Source organism: Eublepharis macularius, chromosome 1 (assembly GCF_028583425.1).
Source record: "Eublepharis macularius isolate TG4126 chromosome 1, MPM_Emac_v1.0, whole genome shotgun sequence".
Classification (NCBI taxonomy): Eukaryota; Metazoa; Chordata; class Lepidosauria; order Squamata; family Eublepharidae; genus Eublepharis; species Eublepharis macularius.
The window spans coordinates 120,080,614-120,096,801 of NC_072790.1; the positions used below are offsets into that span (position 1 = coordinate 120,080,614).

At 40.4% G+C, this 16,188-nt stretch overlaps 1 protein-coding gene across 1 annotated transcript; it reads left to right on the top strand.

The window, feature by feature from the left end:
* The first annotated feature begins 3,187 nt into the window (after positions 1-3,187).
* CCDC28A (coiled-coil domain containing 28A) lies at positions 3,188-10,962 on the top strand. Its single transcript, XM_054998665.1, has 6 exons — positions 3,188-3,276; positions 5,125-5,320; positions 7,038-7,201; positions 8,522-8,676; positions 9,536-9,558; positions 10,501-10,962. Exons 2-6 carry the CDS (start codon positions 5,163-5,165, stop codon positions 10,553-10,555), a joined length of 555 nt encoding a protein of 184 aa, XP_054854640.1. The 5' UTR covers positions 3,188-3,276; positions 5,125-5,162; the 3' UTR covers positions 10,556-10,962.
* Positions 10,963-16,188: the final 5,226 nt, after the last annotated feature.

The window sequence follows — 16,188 nt, forward strand, 5'->3', positions numbered from 1 at the left end:
AGTGGATTTTGGATGACCCCACATAAAAATCAAGAGGATCTGTGAGGATCCGTACTTTTGAACCATGTTTTTGCCCCGTGACAGTGCCACGAAGCGATGGATGGCTGAATTTTTGGTCCCATTTATGGCAATGGACATGATCTAGTATTGTATGGTGGATTTTGGGTGGCTCCACATAAAAATCAAGATGATCTGTGAGGATCTGTGCTTTTGAACCATGTTTTTGCCTCGTGGCGGTGCCACGAAAGGGTGGACAGCGTAATCTTTGGGTCCCATTTGTGGCAATGGACATGATCTAGTATTGTATGGTGGATTTTGGATGACCTCACGTTAAAAATCAAGAGGATCCGTGAGGATCCGTACTTTTGAACCATATTTTTGCCCCGTGGCAGTGCCACGAAAGGGTGGACAGCATAATCTTTGGGTCCCATTTGTGGCAATGGACATGATCTAGTATTGTATGGTGGATTTTGGATGACCTCACGTAAAAATCAAGAGGATCCGTGAGGATCCGTACTTTTGAACCATATTTTTGCCCCGTGGCAGTGCCACGAAGCAGTGGATGGCTGAATTTTTGGTCCCATTTGTGGCAATGGACATGGTCTAGTATTGTATGGTGCTTTTTGCGTGGGCCCATTTAAAAATCAAGAGGATCCATGAGGATCCATGCTTTTTGAGCTTGTTTTTGTGCCGTGGCAGCAACACGAATTCATGAATGTGTGATTGTTTTGTTGCTCTCTGTAGCCTGGGACAGGATCTAAAATATGACAGCCTTTTTGTTTTGTTTCAATGTAAATATCATATGAATTCATGAGGATCCGTGTCTCAGATTCATGTTTTTTCACCGTGGCAGGGCCAAATATTTTTGGATCTGTGTTTTTTATATTTCAGTCTGTGGACCTGGCTGTGATATGTGATTTGATGTTTCATTTGTGTTTTTCCTATTTAAAAAACCATAGGATCCGTGAGGATCCGTGTGGATCCTGGTTTTACTTTCTTCCTGTAAATTGCCTTGAAGGCCTAAATAGTGGAAAAGTGAGGCAAGAACCTTTTAAACAATTGAATACTTTACCAATAACATCTTTGGTTTAACCCCTTATTCACATGACACTGCCTTTTCACATTTATCTGTCGACACTCTTCTTCTTCCCTCTCCCTTACTCTCCTTTATCATCCCACCATCAGTATTTTGATTGTAAATGCTATAGAGGCAGCGGCCTGCATTTTGGTTTGTCAAACTCTGTAAAGGACAATATGTATGACAACATTTTTAATAACAATATTATCAATGAGAAGAATTCCTACTTCACCGTATAAAAGACTAGACAGCAGGTAACACTCGCTGTTTTCTCTCCCACAAGCGGTGCTCACTGAGTGCTCAACCAGTGTAACAAAAGTGAGGAATCCTGGCACACATGCTGAATAGCAACATGCCAGCCCGTCTTCTGTGGTATGTACAGCAAGTTCTCCACCCAGGCATTTAAGGTGAGCACTGGGGTTTGCAGCGCTGTTAAGGGTATGGCTTATGCCTGGTCTCTCCTCCCAGCCTCACACAGCTTTTACACAATCCAAGACCAGCCTCTGATGCTATGCCGGTGGCGCTGACATTAGGCTTGATCCCAACGTATCTGGTCAAGCACAACTCGTGTCTCCCTCCTCATTTGTTAGCAGGCACAACAACATCTGCACAGGTAGATACTGAATTTTTTGACACTCAGGTGTCAAAAAAACTTCCTGCAACAGTTATCAAACTGGTCAGACAAGTTTCCAATGCTGAATGTCCCAGAAATGAAAGCAAGACATGCACAATTTAAAAAACAGCCAGTGTAAAGCAGAAAAAGAGATCTTGTCAAAACATAATGGGGAGGAGGGTATATTTTTTAAACCGGGAGTCAGCAAGAGTTTGCTAGGCCAAAGTAATCCTAAGGAACACACAACCACCAGCCCTCAGCCTACACTATGGAACGAGACGGTAACACATGCAGTTGAAAGAGGTTGAAGAATGGGGGATTTCAGGCTACAAGTGGTGGATGCTGTTTTTGAATACTCCATCACAAGAAAAAAATACCTGCACTAAGGAAAGAAAAGTACCAGCCTTACTATGCTAGGTTTATATGCCGCATAAGAACAATTCAATCTACCATCTCATTTTGTCGCATGAGTAGGCCAGGCTTGATATGGGGGGTGGCAGACAGGGATGATCGTCAGAGTATATGATTTCCTTACCGGCCTCAATCTCCAGCGTCCAGCAAATGGAGCCAGGTTGAGGCTGGGATACGGGAAGAGGAAAACGGGGCGAAGGATGTGCCTGCGAGCAGCAGCAGCCTCCTCTCAGTCACTCTGCATTTTCTCTCCACTTCTGCAGGAGTTCCCAGCCCTCCCCGTGCTCTTCACGGCCTCTCCTTCCAGGCAGGACTGAGCACCAATTTCGGAAGGCATCGCGCCGCCTAGTGCGCTCCCCTCGTCAGCCGCGGCTGCTTCGTTACGTTTCACGCCCGGCTAAGGGAGGGAGAGTACATCTTATTATCATTATTAAAATAAACTCTTTCTAGTGTTCTGTTAATATACTATCAACTAAACACCAGAAAGCGTTTAAACAGTAAACAGCAATAATTATTATTATCTAGCAAGTATATTAGATTATTTTTTATTATTATCAACTGAATACTTTCTGATGTTTAGTTAATACAATTTTTTTTTTAAGTTTAACAACGTCATCTGACTAGTTCAACGGCACATTTTTTTTTCATTCATTAATCCGGGAGCGATATCTAGCCCCACCGACCCACCTCTTCCTAACTGATGCGATGCAAATTCCGCCCCAATAAATTACCATAAAAACAAATTAAAGCGCCCTATCAACATTGCCTTCAGCTCGTTCCCGCCCTCAGAGAACAGGCTACGTCTCCTAATAGGACCTGAGCTTGCCGCAGGGAATCCTGGGGTTTGTAGTGAACCTGTAGGCATGCGGAAGAGCGGCAGGAAACCATCTTTCTCGATTCGTCCTCTCAAGTAATTTCTCTCACTTCGTTTTTTGTCTCTTCTTCCTCCTCTTTTCCGCATTGGATTATGGGAGTTGTATTTTTTTTCTGCTTAAAAACCTTACCGTTTGGCCGGAACTGCACTACAAACCCCACAAAGCATAAGAAAGCGTCTTCTATCATGTATTACCGACATTTATTAACAACGCCTTTCTAAGACGCATGTGACTAGCGTGTATTACGGAAGTAAATTTCAGGGTGTAGTTGCTGTAGATCGAATGAATGTGAAGTAAAGGTAGGTAACATTGGGCGCGATTTCCATTTTTATGCTAATCGTTAAGGTCCCCGCCCCCCCGGGAAGAATAGGAGAATGCTAGAGGAGAGCTACGTAGACCAGTATTTGTTTTTTCCATGTCTGTCTGTCGTTACCTGTCATAAGAGGAATCTTTTTGGGATCAGGTATACCTAGTGCAGCATCCTGTTTCCTACAGTGGTCAACCATGAAGGCTGAACCAGAGGCACAAGGGTCAAAGCCTACTTGTTGCCCTTGCCATCAAGCGTTCAAAAATGTATACTGCCACCCAATGCTGAACATTTAGCCACCATGGCTTAACTGCTAGTTATAAATAACTGTGGATGTGCTTTATAGCCTATACTTAACTTCTTTGTTAATTCCTTTCGAGAAGTGGTTGGCATATCAGAGGATTCTCTTTCGTTGCCTTCAAAGTACTGGATTGCCAAGCATAAATGATGAACGGCTATTTGAATTAGTTCTATGAACATGTCTAATCCCTTTTCAGCTCTGTTAACTATCACTACATTTTGTGCTAGTGAATGCCATATGTTTATTTATTCCTAACCCTTCTCCCTGATGGGGACCCAAATAACTTCCTTTTTTGTCCTCTTTTCCATTTTACCTTTACCATTTATGGCAACCATGTGAGATAGGTTAGGTTAAGAATGTATGACTAGCTTAAGATCAACCAGCAAGCTAACATAGCAGAGTGGGGATTTGAACCTGGGTCCCTCAGATCCTAATCCAACACTGTAACCTCTACATGTAGTTGTATGAAGAAATGCATTCTTTTTCTGTGTCCTGAATCTACTGCCCATCATCTTCAAAGTGTAGCCACAAACTTCCAGCATCAGAAAATATGTTAGAGATGGCAGTAGAGAATCTGAGTATCCTCTGATGTGTCACTCCCTTCTCAAAAGGATGTAAGTCTATTAATTTTAACCCGTGAATCAGATTAAATATTGCTTACAGATTTTTTGAGAAAATCTATGTAGTTTTGTTATTTTTTTCCCTTGCCCTTTCTAATCTTATCCCAATACTGGCAGTTTAATTATACACCATTATCAAACTTTGACAACACATTATTATCAAGTTCTTGAATTTTTAGTTGCAACTAATTACTTCTACAAATTAAGTTTGATAAGATCTGAGAAATGCAATATCACACCCTTAATCAGATGTAAATTACCCAGAACTAGTTTCTGATAGCCACATGGGGAGCTAAAAAGTGGCTTTTTGACAATTTTTCTGTAATGATTTGATAATATGAATTTTAAAATGCACCATTTGAAATCAGTGGGCTTAGACTGGAGTAATTCATCTTAGGATTTCACTGCATATGAGTTAATGAGAAGTAATTCTGATTTTATGTTCATAGGATTGCAGCCTTAATTTAGGATGCTGTATTAATTATCAGGTTTTCTATCTTTCATGATATTTTGCTCCAGAGTTCTATTAAGCATTTTAAAATATTAGCATATTTTGGACATTAAAGTGTAGTGTCTTACTGGTCTTCCTTCAGCTGAAAATACTAGCTGATGAGCTATTTATTGAAAGATGCCATTTAAAGGAACTCCTAATAAAAGGTCTTAATTACCCAAAGACTACAATAAGTGTGCAATTCTAAATCTGCAATTTCATCCATATTTACTGGAAAGTAAGAGTCCTTGAACTTGTAAAGACTATTTCTGAGTAAGCACACAGTCTCAATCTGGTCCTGATCTCGTGGGATTTCAAAGTATCCCTGGGGTTTTTGAAACATTTCCAGTTTTTGATATTTATATTCTTTTTTAAACTTTCATGTTCATGAGCACAGATATCCTTTGATCTTTCCCCCCCATAATGTAGAAGAGTATTTGCTATAGTACTAACAGTTACTCTGTGGAATGGAAGAAAGAAAAACCAAGAGGAGAAGTCCCAAAACATCGAGCACTCATGTTACTCAGGTGGTCAACAATAAGAAAAGTTCAGTGCCTCCTAGCAGAAGTACAGCATTTTCAAACCCTGCACCACAGCCTCCTTTGCAAAAACCAAAGTTGAAAAGGTAAGAGCTCAAATGTTGTCTGGAATTAAAACCTACCAAATTGAGAAAGGGCTGTCACCTAAAAAGCTCTGGTAAAAGAAACATACTGCAAAACCATAAGAAATTGACATTTTGTATGCCTCAAAATATTGTGTGTGTAATATGCCATCAAATCACAGCCAATTTACGGCGACTCCTGCTGGAGTTTTCAAAGCAAGAGTCTAACAGAGATAGTTTGTCATTGCCTTTCTCTGCATAGAAATTTTGGTCTTCTTCAGTGGTCTCTCATTGAAGTCCTCACCAGGGCTAACTTTAGCTGAGAGCCAGTTTGGTGTAGTGGTTAAGAGCGTGGAACTCTAATCTGGAGAACCGAGTTTGATTCCCCACTCCTCCACTTGAAGCCAGCTGGGTGACCTTGGGTCAGTCACAGCTTCTAAGAGCTCTCTCAGCCCCACCCACCTCACAGGGTGTTTGTTGTGGGGATAATAATGACATACTTTGTAAACCGCTCTGAGTGGGTGTTAAGTCGTCCTGAAGGGTAGTGTATAAATCAATTATTATTATTATGTTATTAGTTTCCAAGATCTGATGAAATCTAGCTCACCTGGGCTATCCAGGTCAGGGCATCAGAAAATTAGCAGAACTTTATTAATATGTTATAATGATGATATATTCTAAAGTTGCTTTTTGCAGTTGTAGAATAAGAAGAGATGTTCCAAAAATATTTCTGAAATAGTTAAATAAGGAATAGGTCATTGAACTAAGGAGCAGGTAGCAAAAATCACAAGTCTGAGGGCTGAAGTTTTCAAGGAGGCATAAAATAATAGGTGATTCATTGGTAACAGTGGTAAATTAAAGATTTATTCTTTTTTCCAGTTCTAATGCCTTCAATAGAGCTACAGTACTACAACTGATCAATTACCTTTCGGCAGCAAGGCTTCCAAGGATATGCAGCCATACAATCTAAAAACCTCAAAAATAACAGTATACAGTACTCCCAACTCATTTTAAAAAAACTGTAGAATTTTACAATTTTAATCTAAAATACCTGGGTAAATAGAAACATTTTATCATATGCTTAAATTCCATTACTAAAGTTAGTAAATGTTATTAGCATTTTTCCTGAGCAAAATCCAAAGCATACAACTTTGATTAGCTCCATATGCACTTGTTTAGCTGCAGGCGCTGCACATATTCAGAATTCCAGGGTCTGCTGTACCAGTCATTTTGATTCTTCTCTGAGACAATACTGGCAGCTTCTGCAGGGGGCAGGAAAATTAATCCCTGCTGTGGAAGCAGCAGTGAGTAGGATAGAGGCAAGCTGAGAGAGTATCAGCATTCTCACTCTGTTTGCTGCTGTCCCTATTCCACCCCTCTATGTCAGCACAAAGATACTGATAACTGTGATGATCACACCAAGCCCCCCCCCCCGCCCCATACACACACACACACACACACACATCCCAGCCTGGCAGCCTCTCCTTCATTCTTCATAGCTGAGCTGCTGTTCAAAATCGTACCATGGCACAGCTGAAAAGAAGAAAGACTATGGAGGCATTATCCTGATTCTGCCATTGTGAAGGCAGAGCTTAGCCATGCCTCTTCCAAGACTGGCTATGGGAAGAGCAGCCACATGTGATAATCTCTCGTTTTAAAGCTTTTACTGAAACAGTGATTATTCAATTTAACAACAAGCTTGAGAACAGCTTGTCATCTTAAATACTAATCTTCTTCTCAGAGGTGTAAAAGAGAGAGCTAAGCCACTCGGAGCAGAAGGCAAAGGAGCACAGTCTGCTCCGATCCAGCACTCATTTCTAACAGATGTATCAGATGTTCAAGAGATGGAGAAAGGGCTTCTGAATCTTCTGAATGACTTCCACTCCGGCAAACTTCAAGCTTTTGGTAATTTTGTTGGCCCTTCTCTGTTATCCCAAGCAACTTGTTCTTTCAAATACAAATATTTATTTGCCCAGTTCTCTGAAGACAGGATGAGTTTGTGGCTCTTGGTGAAAGTGATATTATGTTAGTGCAGCATAGAGGGATGGATGGTAAAAAGTGCTGAGAGGAGCAAAGTTGGTTAATAGGTTCATACCAGGAGAGGCAATCTTACACGATATATGGGCCCCAGGTTATAGCAGAGTCCACCAACCGAACTTGACGGTTCAATATTCACATTAGGTCACAGAAGATGGTTCTTTTTTGTGTTATTAAATTTACTGTCTAGGTATTGTTGTATTCCAAGCTCTCTAGGTAAGCAGCATGTAAATTTATATAAACAAGTTAAATATCCTATAACGGGAACAAATGTGTTACGTTGGATCTCTGGGGTAGTTACCCATGCTGCTTATGGCATCTATCATATCTTTGTGTAAAAATTAGTAATAACAACTATCTGACTACTGAGACCTGGATGTTATTTGGAGAATTGTATGAGGATTTGTTGATTATGTAGCAAAGTCTTGATGTTGTAAACGTTTTTTTTGGATGGTCCTAGTTTCTGTTACAGATTTGCTGTGCTTGGATTTACTTAAATCTGTATCATCAGAGTCAAGTTTAAGACAGAGACCACTCCTGACCCACAGATATTCCACCTCAGTTCCCAATCTCTGACTATGTTTTGATTTTTTAAAAGGTCTCTTCTTCTTAGGGAAAAACTATATTGTGTCTTTACCCACACACATGCACGCACGCGCAGAGACTTTAATAATTTTGCTTCTTATTTATTCTTATGTCGTAAATTTTAATCCTATCAAACAAAGACAGGCAGTTTACATAAATCACTTTAAGGTTCCCTGAGTGATTGATGAAAGGTTAAAAAGGTCTGGGATTGTTGGAGAGTGGGGAGGATCTCTTAGCCATATCTAAGAAAATGCAATCATGGATAATCATGGAAAACTTTAGAAGATAATCTTAATGTAAATTGTGAGGGATGGGATATAGTTGGAATGTGCATCCCTTGTGGCTTTTCAGAGTCCTTCCTATCTGAGCTAATCATGTAACAAGCATCAACAATTTGGAGTAATAACAAGAATGAATAGAAAGGCAGAAGGCCTGTCTTGCTTTAAGATACTGTACTACCTGTATTCATTAATGAAGAGCTGCAGTGGATACATTAATGTGATTTTTCTGGGGAAAGCCTCTTCCACCTTGATGCAAGTGGCAGAGTTGGTTTCTTTTATCATTGTCAGACTTTTGAGTAACTCTGCGCTTTGATGGCTTCAGGAAATGAATGTTCCATTGAGCAAATGGAGCACGTGCGAGGGATGCAGGAGAAGCTGGCGCGTCTGAATCTGGAGCTTTATGGAGAGTTGGAAGAACTCCCTGAAGACAAGAGAAAAGTAGCTAGTGATTCCAACCTGGACAGATTGCTGTCAGATGTGAGTATGAATATAGAGAGAAGGCTAACCGCCCTCCCTAGCAAGCTCTGCATGGAGAAAATCAGGCAAGAATTGAAAGGTCTGAAAAAAGGTGTAATATACAGAACTTGAGAATTTTGTAGTCTTTAGATGAAACACTTACTTTATTTTTGCAAAAATTATATGTTGCCTTTCTGCCGAAATCAGGGCCACCAAGGCTGCTGACAGTTAAAACATTATAAAAACAAATAACTAAAACCAAAACTAAAATACATATTAAACGCACATGAAACAGTAATTAAGGCATAGGGCAGGCAGGACGGATCATTGGAGAACCACCAGACAAAACAAAAACAACAAAGTTTTTGCTGGCAGAAATCAGTGACAGAAGGGGACAGATGAGAATTCCATAGTTTTGGTGTCACAGCCAAGAAGGCCCTCTCTTCAGTTGCCACCTATGTAATTTCATGAAGGTGCACAAAGCACGGCCTCAAAAGATTACCTTAGAGGTTGGGTAGATGGTATGCTGGTCCCAAGCCACATAAGGCTTTGAAGGTCAACACCAGCACCTTGAATTGGGCCTGGAAACACATTGGGACCCAGTGTAGATGAGCCAAGACTTTGCTACAGCTGCCTGACTGGACAGAGCTATGAAGCAGAATCCAATGATGTCTGAGTCTAACTTTGGGAAATAATTTCGATGATGACTTTATGAGTAATAGAATTGTGATTTGACCAGGAGAGTTCTGAATCTAGTATGAAAGTATTAATTGTAAACTGAGTTTAATTTTATGGTCACTATAATATCTGCCACTGCAAATGAGCAGTCTTCATAGTTCATCAGTGGCAGCTTAAGTACATTTTTCTCTTTATATTGCAGCTGGAAGAACTGAATTCTTCTATGTATCCTTTTTCTGAAATGGACAATGGCATTCTAAGAAGAGTTACACCCTTTTAAGCCCATTGACTTCAATGAACTTAGAAGTGTTAACTCTGCTTAGGATAGCACTGTTCCATTGAATAGGTCTTGGTAGGATTCTGAGTAGTTCTGCTTAGGACTGCACTGTTGGTTGCTCAAATTGTACATCTTAGTTTATGTGACCTGAAATTTTAGTACAGAATAAACAACTTGGCATGAGTTTAGCAGCTCAAAACACTTGAGAAAGTATCTTCAGCCTTCAGATCTATATCCCACCCCCACCCCCTTTAAAGAAATAAATTTGCATTGGCTGTGGCCAAAATAAAGCACTCATCTGTGGACTGCATTTGTAGGTTCTCGCGATGGTGGCAGTAGATAGTCAGGGGAAAAATGTCATGTGAGACTTTGGGAAGTATTGGTTATATTTAGCAGAGGGAGCAGGTGGCCCTTAATAAAAACAAAAGATATCTTTGTTTCTCTTTAGTACAGAGATGTCCTATCTGTGACATAGTGTTTGATTAACAATGAAATCATTTAAATGCCTGCCACTGTAAAAAGAGAAAGTATTTAGTAGCTGTGTGAAAAAGATTAATAAGGGAAATAGGTGAGAAACGAAATACTTCACTGATTTGTTTTTTTATGGATAAACTCCTTTATCAATACCAAATGCAAACTGAACTAGAAATCCAATTCAAAGACCATTGATAAGATGTTTATGTTGGACTACTAACACAGAGTAGTCATAAATGAAGTCTTAATATATTTTTGTTCCTTTTCTTATAAGCCTTTTTCAATCTTTTTTCTGTAGCGTGTTCCTGTGCCAGTATCTTGAATCTAGTAGCCCCCAGTGTACGTATAATACTAGAAACTTACAAGAGATTGTAGTTCAACCCTTAGAAACCCATTTCCTTAACTGTCAATTGCAGACAAAAACTTCATTTAGCAGATGCTCAAGATGTTCCAAATACCAGCACAAACTAAAACTTGTTCATGGGTATCACCTTCATTTACAGCGCGTTCTTTCTGCCTCGTGCAGCAAATACAAGTGAATCTGTCCATACATTCCTCTTGCCTGAAGTGAATGCTTCAACTGTGCCAGGGTTGGAGTATAGGGTACTAAATGGCCATGTTTTGCTGCTATGCTTTGTATTATTGCCTTATCCAACGTGGAATGTTGGGAAAACTTGAAAGTGCATTTATGCTCAGTGTTCAAATCAACTGGAATTTCAGCTCAGTTTGATGAAGTTAGTAATAGATATAGCTGTCTGTTTTATACAGTATAGACAATCAACATACAGCTTGGTGTGGGTTTTTTCCTCTTTGGTCAATGATATGGTCCGGTTAATGAATGTTTAATTTATTTTATCAATAAAGGAATTTGTTTTAAAGATGAGTATGACTTTTTTTAATAGGGAAAATTATTTTACAAAATTTATACTCTACCTTTCTGCCCTCAAGGCTCTTAGTTGTGGCTTAAATTTTCAGGGGGTGGGGGAAGAATTCTGCTATATGTTTCTATTGCAAATCTGATTTCGCTCAGTGCATGTTATTTTTAATTTGTATTACTCTGTCACCACTCCTTGAAAACTGCTCTCTGGTGAAACGCATTTTTCACAAGGCTTACTTAGTAACATTCTCCAGATGGTCTCTGTTAGATGTATTTGAAAGAGGAATGGTCAGACTTAGCAGAGCAGTCTTTCAATTTCTAAAATCACACTTTCCATCAAAATCAGTTTGTGTCAATTATCCTTGAAGGTCAAACCCACCAACACTGAGAAGTGAAGAACCTTCTGGGATAGTGAGCAATACAGCAGAGAGGAGGAGAATCTGCTTACAAATGCACAAACATCCTTTTGAGATCCAAGCCAATGTTTTCTGAGAGGGTAGAGGAGATTCCTTGTAACAGATGAATCTGCAACTACTTACTTTTACCAAAAGAATCAATTCTATTTTATTTTACAATTTTTACCTCACTTCTCTCAAAGCTCACACAGCTTACAGTCAAAACGACCATTTAAAGTAAAGTCAAATATACACACAAAACAAGAATGTAACTTATAAAACAGATGTTGCCTCAAATGCACAGAAACTGACTTGTTGCTCCCAGAGAAACACACCTAATCAACAAATGTTCTTTGGAACAAAACTACTTTACATTTGTAATGAAAAGCTCACACAACAGGAGCCTGCACACATGGCTGGTAACCTATACCATAGTATTTAGGCTACAAAAGGATAAAAACTTGTGCTAAACTGGGATTAGTAAACCATCCAAAAGATTTCTGTAAGGATCTCAAGTGATTCATATTAGGAAATGTGGAACTTCAGTCATGCGGGCCACAGATTTTTAATGGTAAGAACCACTACTTTAACAGAGCCCAAAAGGCAACAGGTAAACAGAGTAGCTGTTTCAAGACTGAAAAAAGGAGGTACTAAATACCAGAGGTCAGAAAGGAATATGCTTATGATGCAAAATAGCACAACAATTTATTTACAAATTTATAAAAACATCATACTATAATAAGATATATACAACGAGGAATTGACAAGGTACAAAGGACATACCACAAGACAGGATGCCAGAATGGAAAGGTATGCTCCTGGTTATCAAAGATGGTTTGTAAAGTCTCTTTTTCTGAATCCTTGGTTACTAATAGTGAAAGATGTGACTATCATGAACATTCAAGTAATTCTGAAAATTAGGGAACAGCTCCTTTTTTAGGACTGTGTTCCCGTAATCACTGTCCTATAGATTGAGAAGGGCTCAATCCAGAAACTACAGCGCAAACAATGGCAGAATTTAATGATGAATCTTTCCTTTAAGGATCTTTGTCAATAAAGGTTTGAGTTTTGTTCCCACTCCAAAATATGCCTCTCTTCAAACTAGAACTGATTTTTTTAAAGCTTTTAAGTTTAGTAAAACTCAAGGATCATTTTGGTGATTCTTCATATGTTCCTTCTGGTCTATTTCATCCTCCATCATCTTTTAAGCCTACACTGTGGAATTGCAGTATCCTTGCATTTGAACATGTTGGATTGAGGGACATTGAGAAACTAGAAAGAGAGCATATTCATGCTTGGAACAGTTTTTCTAATAAAGAACGCAGTATTTTATTTATGTAAGCATTCTATTATCATCAAACAAGCTGATGAAGGGGGTGGCATCATTATTCAGAATACTGCTGATTATATATCAGAAATGAATTAGCAACTCTCCGATGAGGTTTTTTGTAAACCAATACCTTATGATCCAACTAAGCAGATTTTATTCATTATCAAAACAGTTGTCCAAAAGGGTTTGTCATCTATATATATAAAGACAAGTGTCCTGACTGACTCATCAACGCCCAGCAAAACCCCCTGGACCTAGAAACCTGAAATTTGGGCAGGATTTTCCTTTTGTGATATAGGGGCTCGCTAAGAAGAGATTTTAAGAAATTCGCCTCCTAAGGGGGTAAAAAGGGGTAAAATGTGTTTTCCCATAGGGATACAGCTTTCCTCTGTGGCTGCCACGGTCCCCCCCCTGCCAACTGCAACTCTTCCCTGAGGTTATTTGCATATGCGGCCTGGTCATCTCTTTAACATTCTAAAGAGTATATACTTGCTATTGGGAGTCACTGAATGTGTCCTGAGGTAAAAATACACCTCCCAGCCTAGGGTTGCCAGTCTCCCTGTGGGGCCTGGCTTTCCTGTGTGGCTGGGAGGCTGATGGGTCAGCTATGGAACTCTTGTGTTCTGAGGTCAAAATTACATAAAGGAAGAAAGTACAAGACTCCTGAAAAGGGATTTTATATAAAAGTCAGTAAGGCAACTGAGTTTTAAAATGTTCATGGGGAGATGGTGCACAACCTTTTTAGGGGTCATTTCAATGCGAACCTCTCACATGAACCTGCCAAAGTGCCCACCACACCAATCCCTCCCTCAGTCCAACTCCACCTCACACTTCTTACAGCCATCATCTCTTACTGCCCCCAAGAAGCCTCCTGGCAGATGATATACAAGATATACTGATGCTAAAAGGAGGAAGCAACTTAGAGATGCGGCAAAGAAATATGCACATCGTACTCCTGTGGTGCACTGAGCAGCAGTGGCCAAGTACCAGCAAGTCCCAAGTCCAAGGGAAAGGTGACCATCCCTGCAGGCCTGGGCACAGTAGTGATGACCCTAGCAGACCTAATAGCCACAACGTACCCTGATAGTGCCACTATCAGGGAGCAGTCCATGGACGGGCTGTGCAAGCGTGCTATTCTGACCCCAAGAACAACAAGGCTGTCATCATTAATGAAACACAACTCCTTTAAAGGGGCAGAAATGGAGTACAGATCTGTGAATTCAGTGGTGCAAATGGATGATGCGGTCCACTACCCTGTGGAGTTCCTCAACATGCTCAGCCCTCCTGGCTTCCCAGCCCACAAGCTTCTCCTCAGAGTGGGGGCTCCAGTGATGCTGGTCCAGAACTGCAGCTCACCCAAACTCTGCAATGGCACCAGACTACGAATGAAAGCCCTCCACAGGAACATCATTGAGGCCACATTGTTCATCAGCAGTGCTTGGGGGCAGTCAGTGTTCATACCACACATACCATTCATACCATCAGATAACCTCTTTGAGTTCAAGAGACTGCAGTTCCCCCTCAAGGTCTGCTTTGCTATGACGATCAACAAGTCCCAGGGGCAAATACTGAAGGTGGCAGGAATTGACTTAAGGGAGGACTGCTTCTCACATGGGCAGTTCTATGTGGCCTGCTCCAGACTGAGCTCACCCAGCAGCCTGGTGATCCTAGCACCTGAGGGGAAAACCACCAATGAGGTCTACAAAGAGGTCCTTCAGTAGAAAAAAAGGGTTGTACGTATTTTTCACTTTATTTATTGCACTACAATCTTTTCCTTTTAAAAATCTCTTCAATAAATGTTACGTTTCAAAATTCACTCCATCAGTTTTAGGCATCAACATGCTTCGCTTAATTCAAACACTTTTGTGAAGCTCAGGTACTATGCTATTATACTACAAAACCAACTCACCCCCCCCCACCAAAAATGTTACATACCCATAAATATTATAACTGGATTTAAAGTAGTTAAATACTGTCATGAAGCACAGGTATCAAGCTCGTAGAGATATTTAGATGATGTTTGTTTTCTGATTAATAAATTTTTCAGAATTCCTATTATTTATATGATCCCTAAAATGCGCAGGTCATTAAGATCACTTCCAGAATTAGAACCTCTGGTTCTAATTCTATCTTAGAACCAATAGCAAAATATCTGGACTGTTTTCTTTGTCCATTTATCTCCGCTATGAGAACATATGTTAGGGACACAACTGTGGGAGGGTGGCGCCTGCATTTTAAAAAATTAGTTTCTTCATCCATTTTGAATGTAATCATACAGTGAGTGACAGACATAAAAAGTTTTACCTATCCCCTAGAAACCTCTGTATTTGCCATCCTTTCTCAAATGAGGTTTGTTGTTTCCTTTCACAGAATAAGGCTAAGAAAGGTTTCCTTTGAAGAAAACTTCCCCTCAGCCTCATCCCTGCAATTTATGAAAACAGATCAGTTGAAAATGTACCGTTGTGTGATTGCACGTGATGAATCAATCCTCAAATTGCTATGACATGTTTTCACTCTGGGCATCCACTGTAGGGTACCTTACTTAGTACTAGTGCTATTTAAGGAATTCCTTGAGGAGGTGACAATGGCGAAGGGCTGAGGCATGGGAGTCTGAGGGGCAAAGTATGTGGTATGTTTGTTTATGAGTTGTCTCAAGGTTTGCCACTTTTTTTCAGAGTCACACATCAGCTCCAAGAATGTCACTTTAAAAGCCATAGAAGCTGATTTTGCTGATGGCAGGGGGGGGGGGGACACGGGTGAAGGGAGGTTGCTTCCCTTTAAGCCTTTTTCCTGATCCCAAAGCACCCCCAGTGGGCAGTTATTCACATAAATTTCAAGCTACCCATGCCCGCACAGCTCAATACAAGACTCCCTCAGGAATTTCTTTGCAGGGGCTTGTCTCCCTCCAAAGGTGATTAGCTGCAAGCGCACATTTCCTAATCCTTCGCAAGGATACAATTGGAAGGGGAAAATGCCATTGTTCAGGAAATCAGGAAAATCAAAGAAAAACAAGGTGCCTGCTGCTGATGGTAAGCACCCAAACATGAAAAACAACTTGTATTGACAGGATGCATGTGTCTTTTTGTAATGCTGTAGAATCCTAGGTTTGTGTTACCATTCTGGAACATCACAGTAACAAGTGGAAACAGGTGTGTGTGTGTTTTCAGCCCAGGAATAGGGCTTTAAAAGTCAACACCAGGACCCTGATATGTGCCTGGAAACAGATTGGGAGCCAATGTAGATAGGACAAGACTGGTGTGATATGGTCCCTAAAACTCATTCCAGTCAACATCCTGGCTGCATCATTCTGCACCAATTGAAGTTTTCAAGGGCAACCCTATACAGAGCTCATTGCAGTCATCTATTCTTGATGTAACCAGGGCATACACCTCACTGGTCAATCTGCCTGGGAAAGGCTGCAGCTGGCTAACCAGTCAAAGTTAGTAAAAGCACTGCTGGCCACAGTTTCCCTTGCTTATCCAGCTGTAGGCACCCCTACACC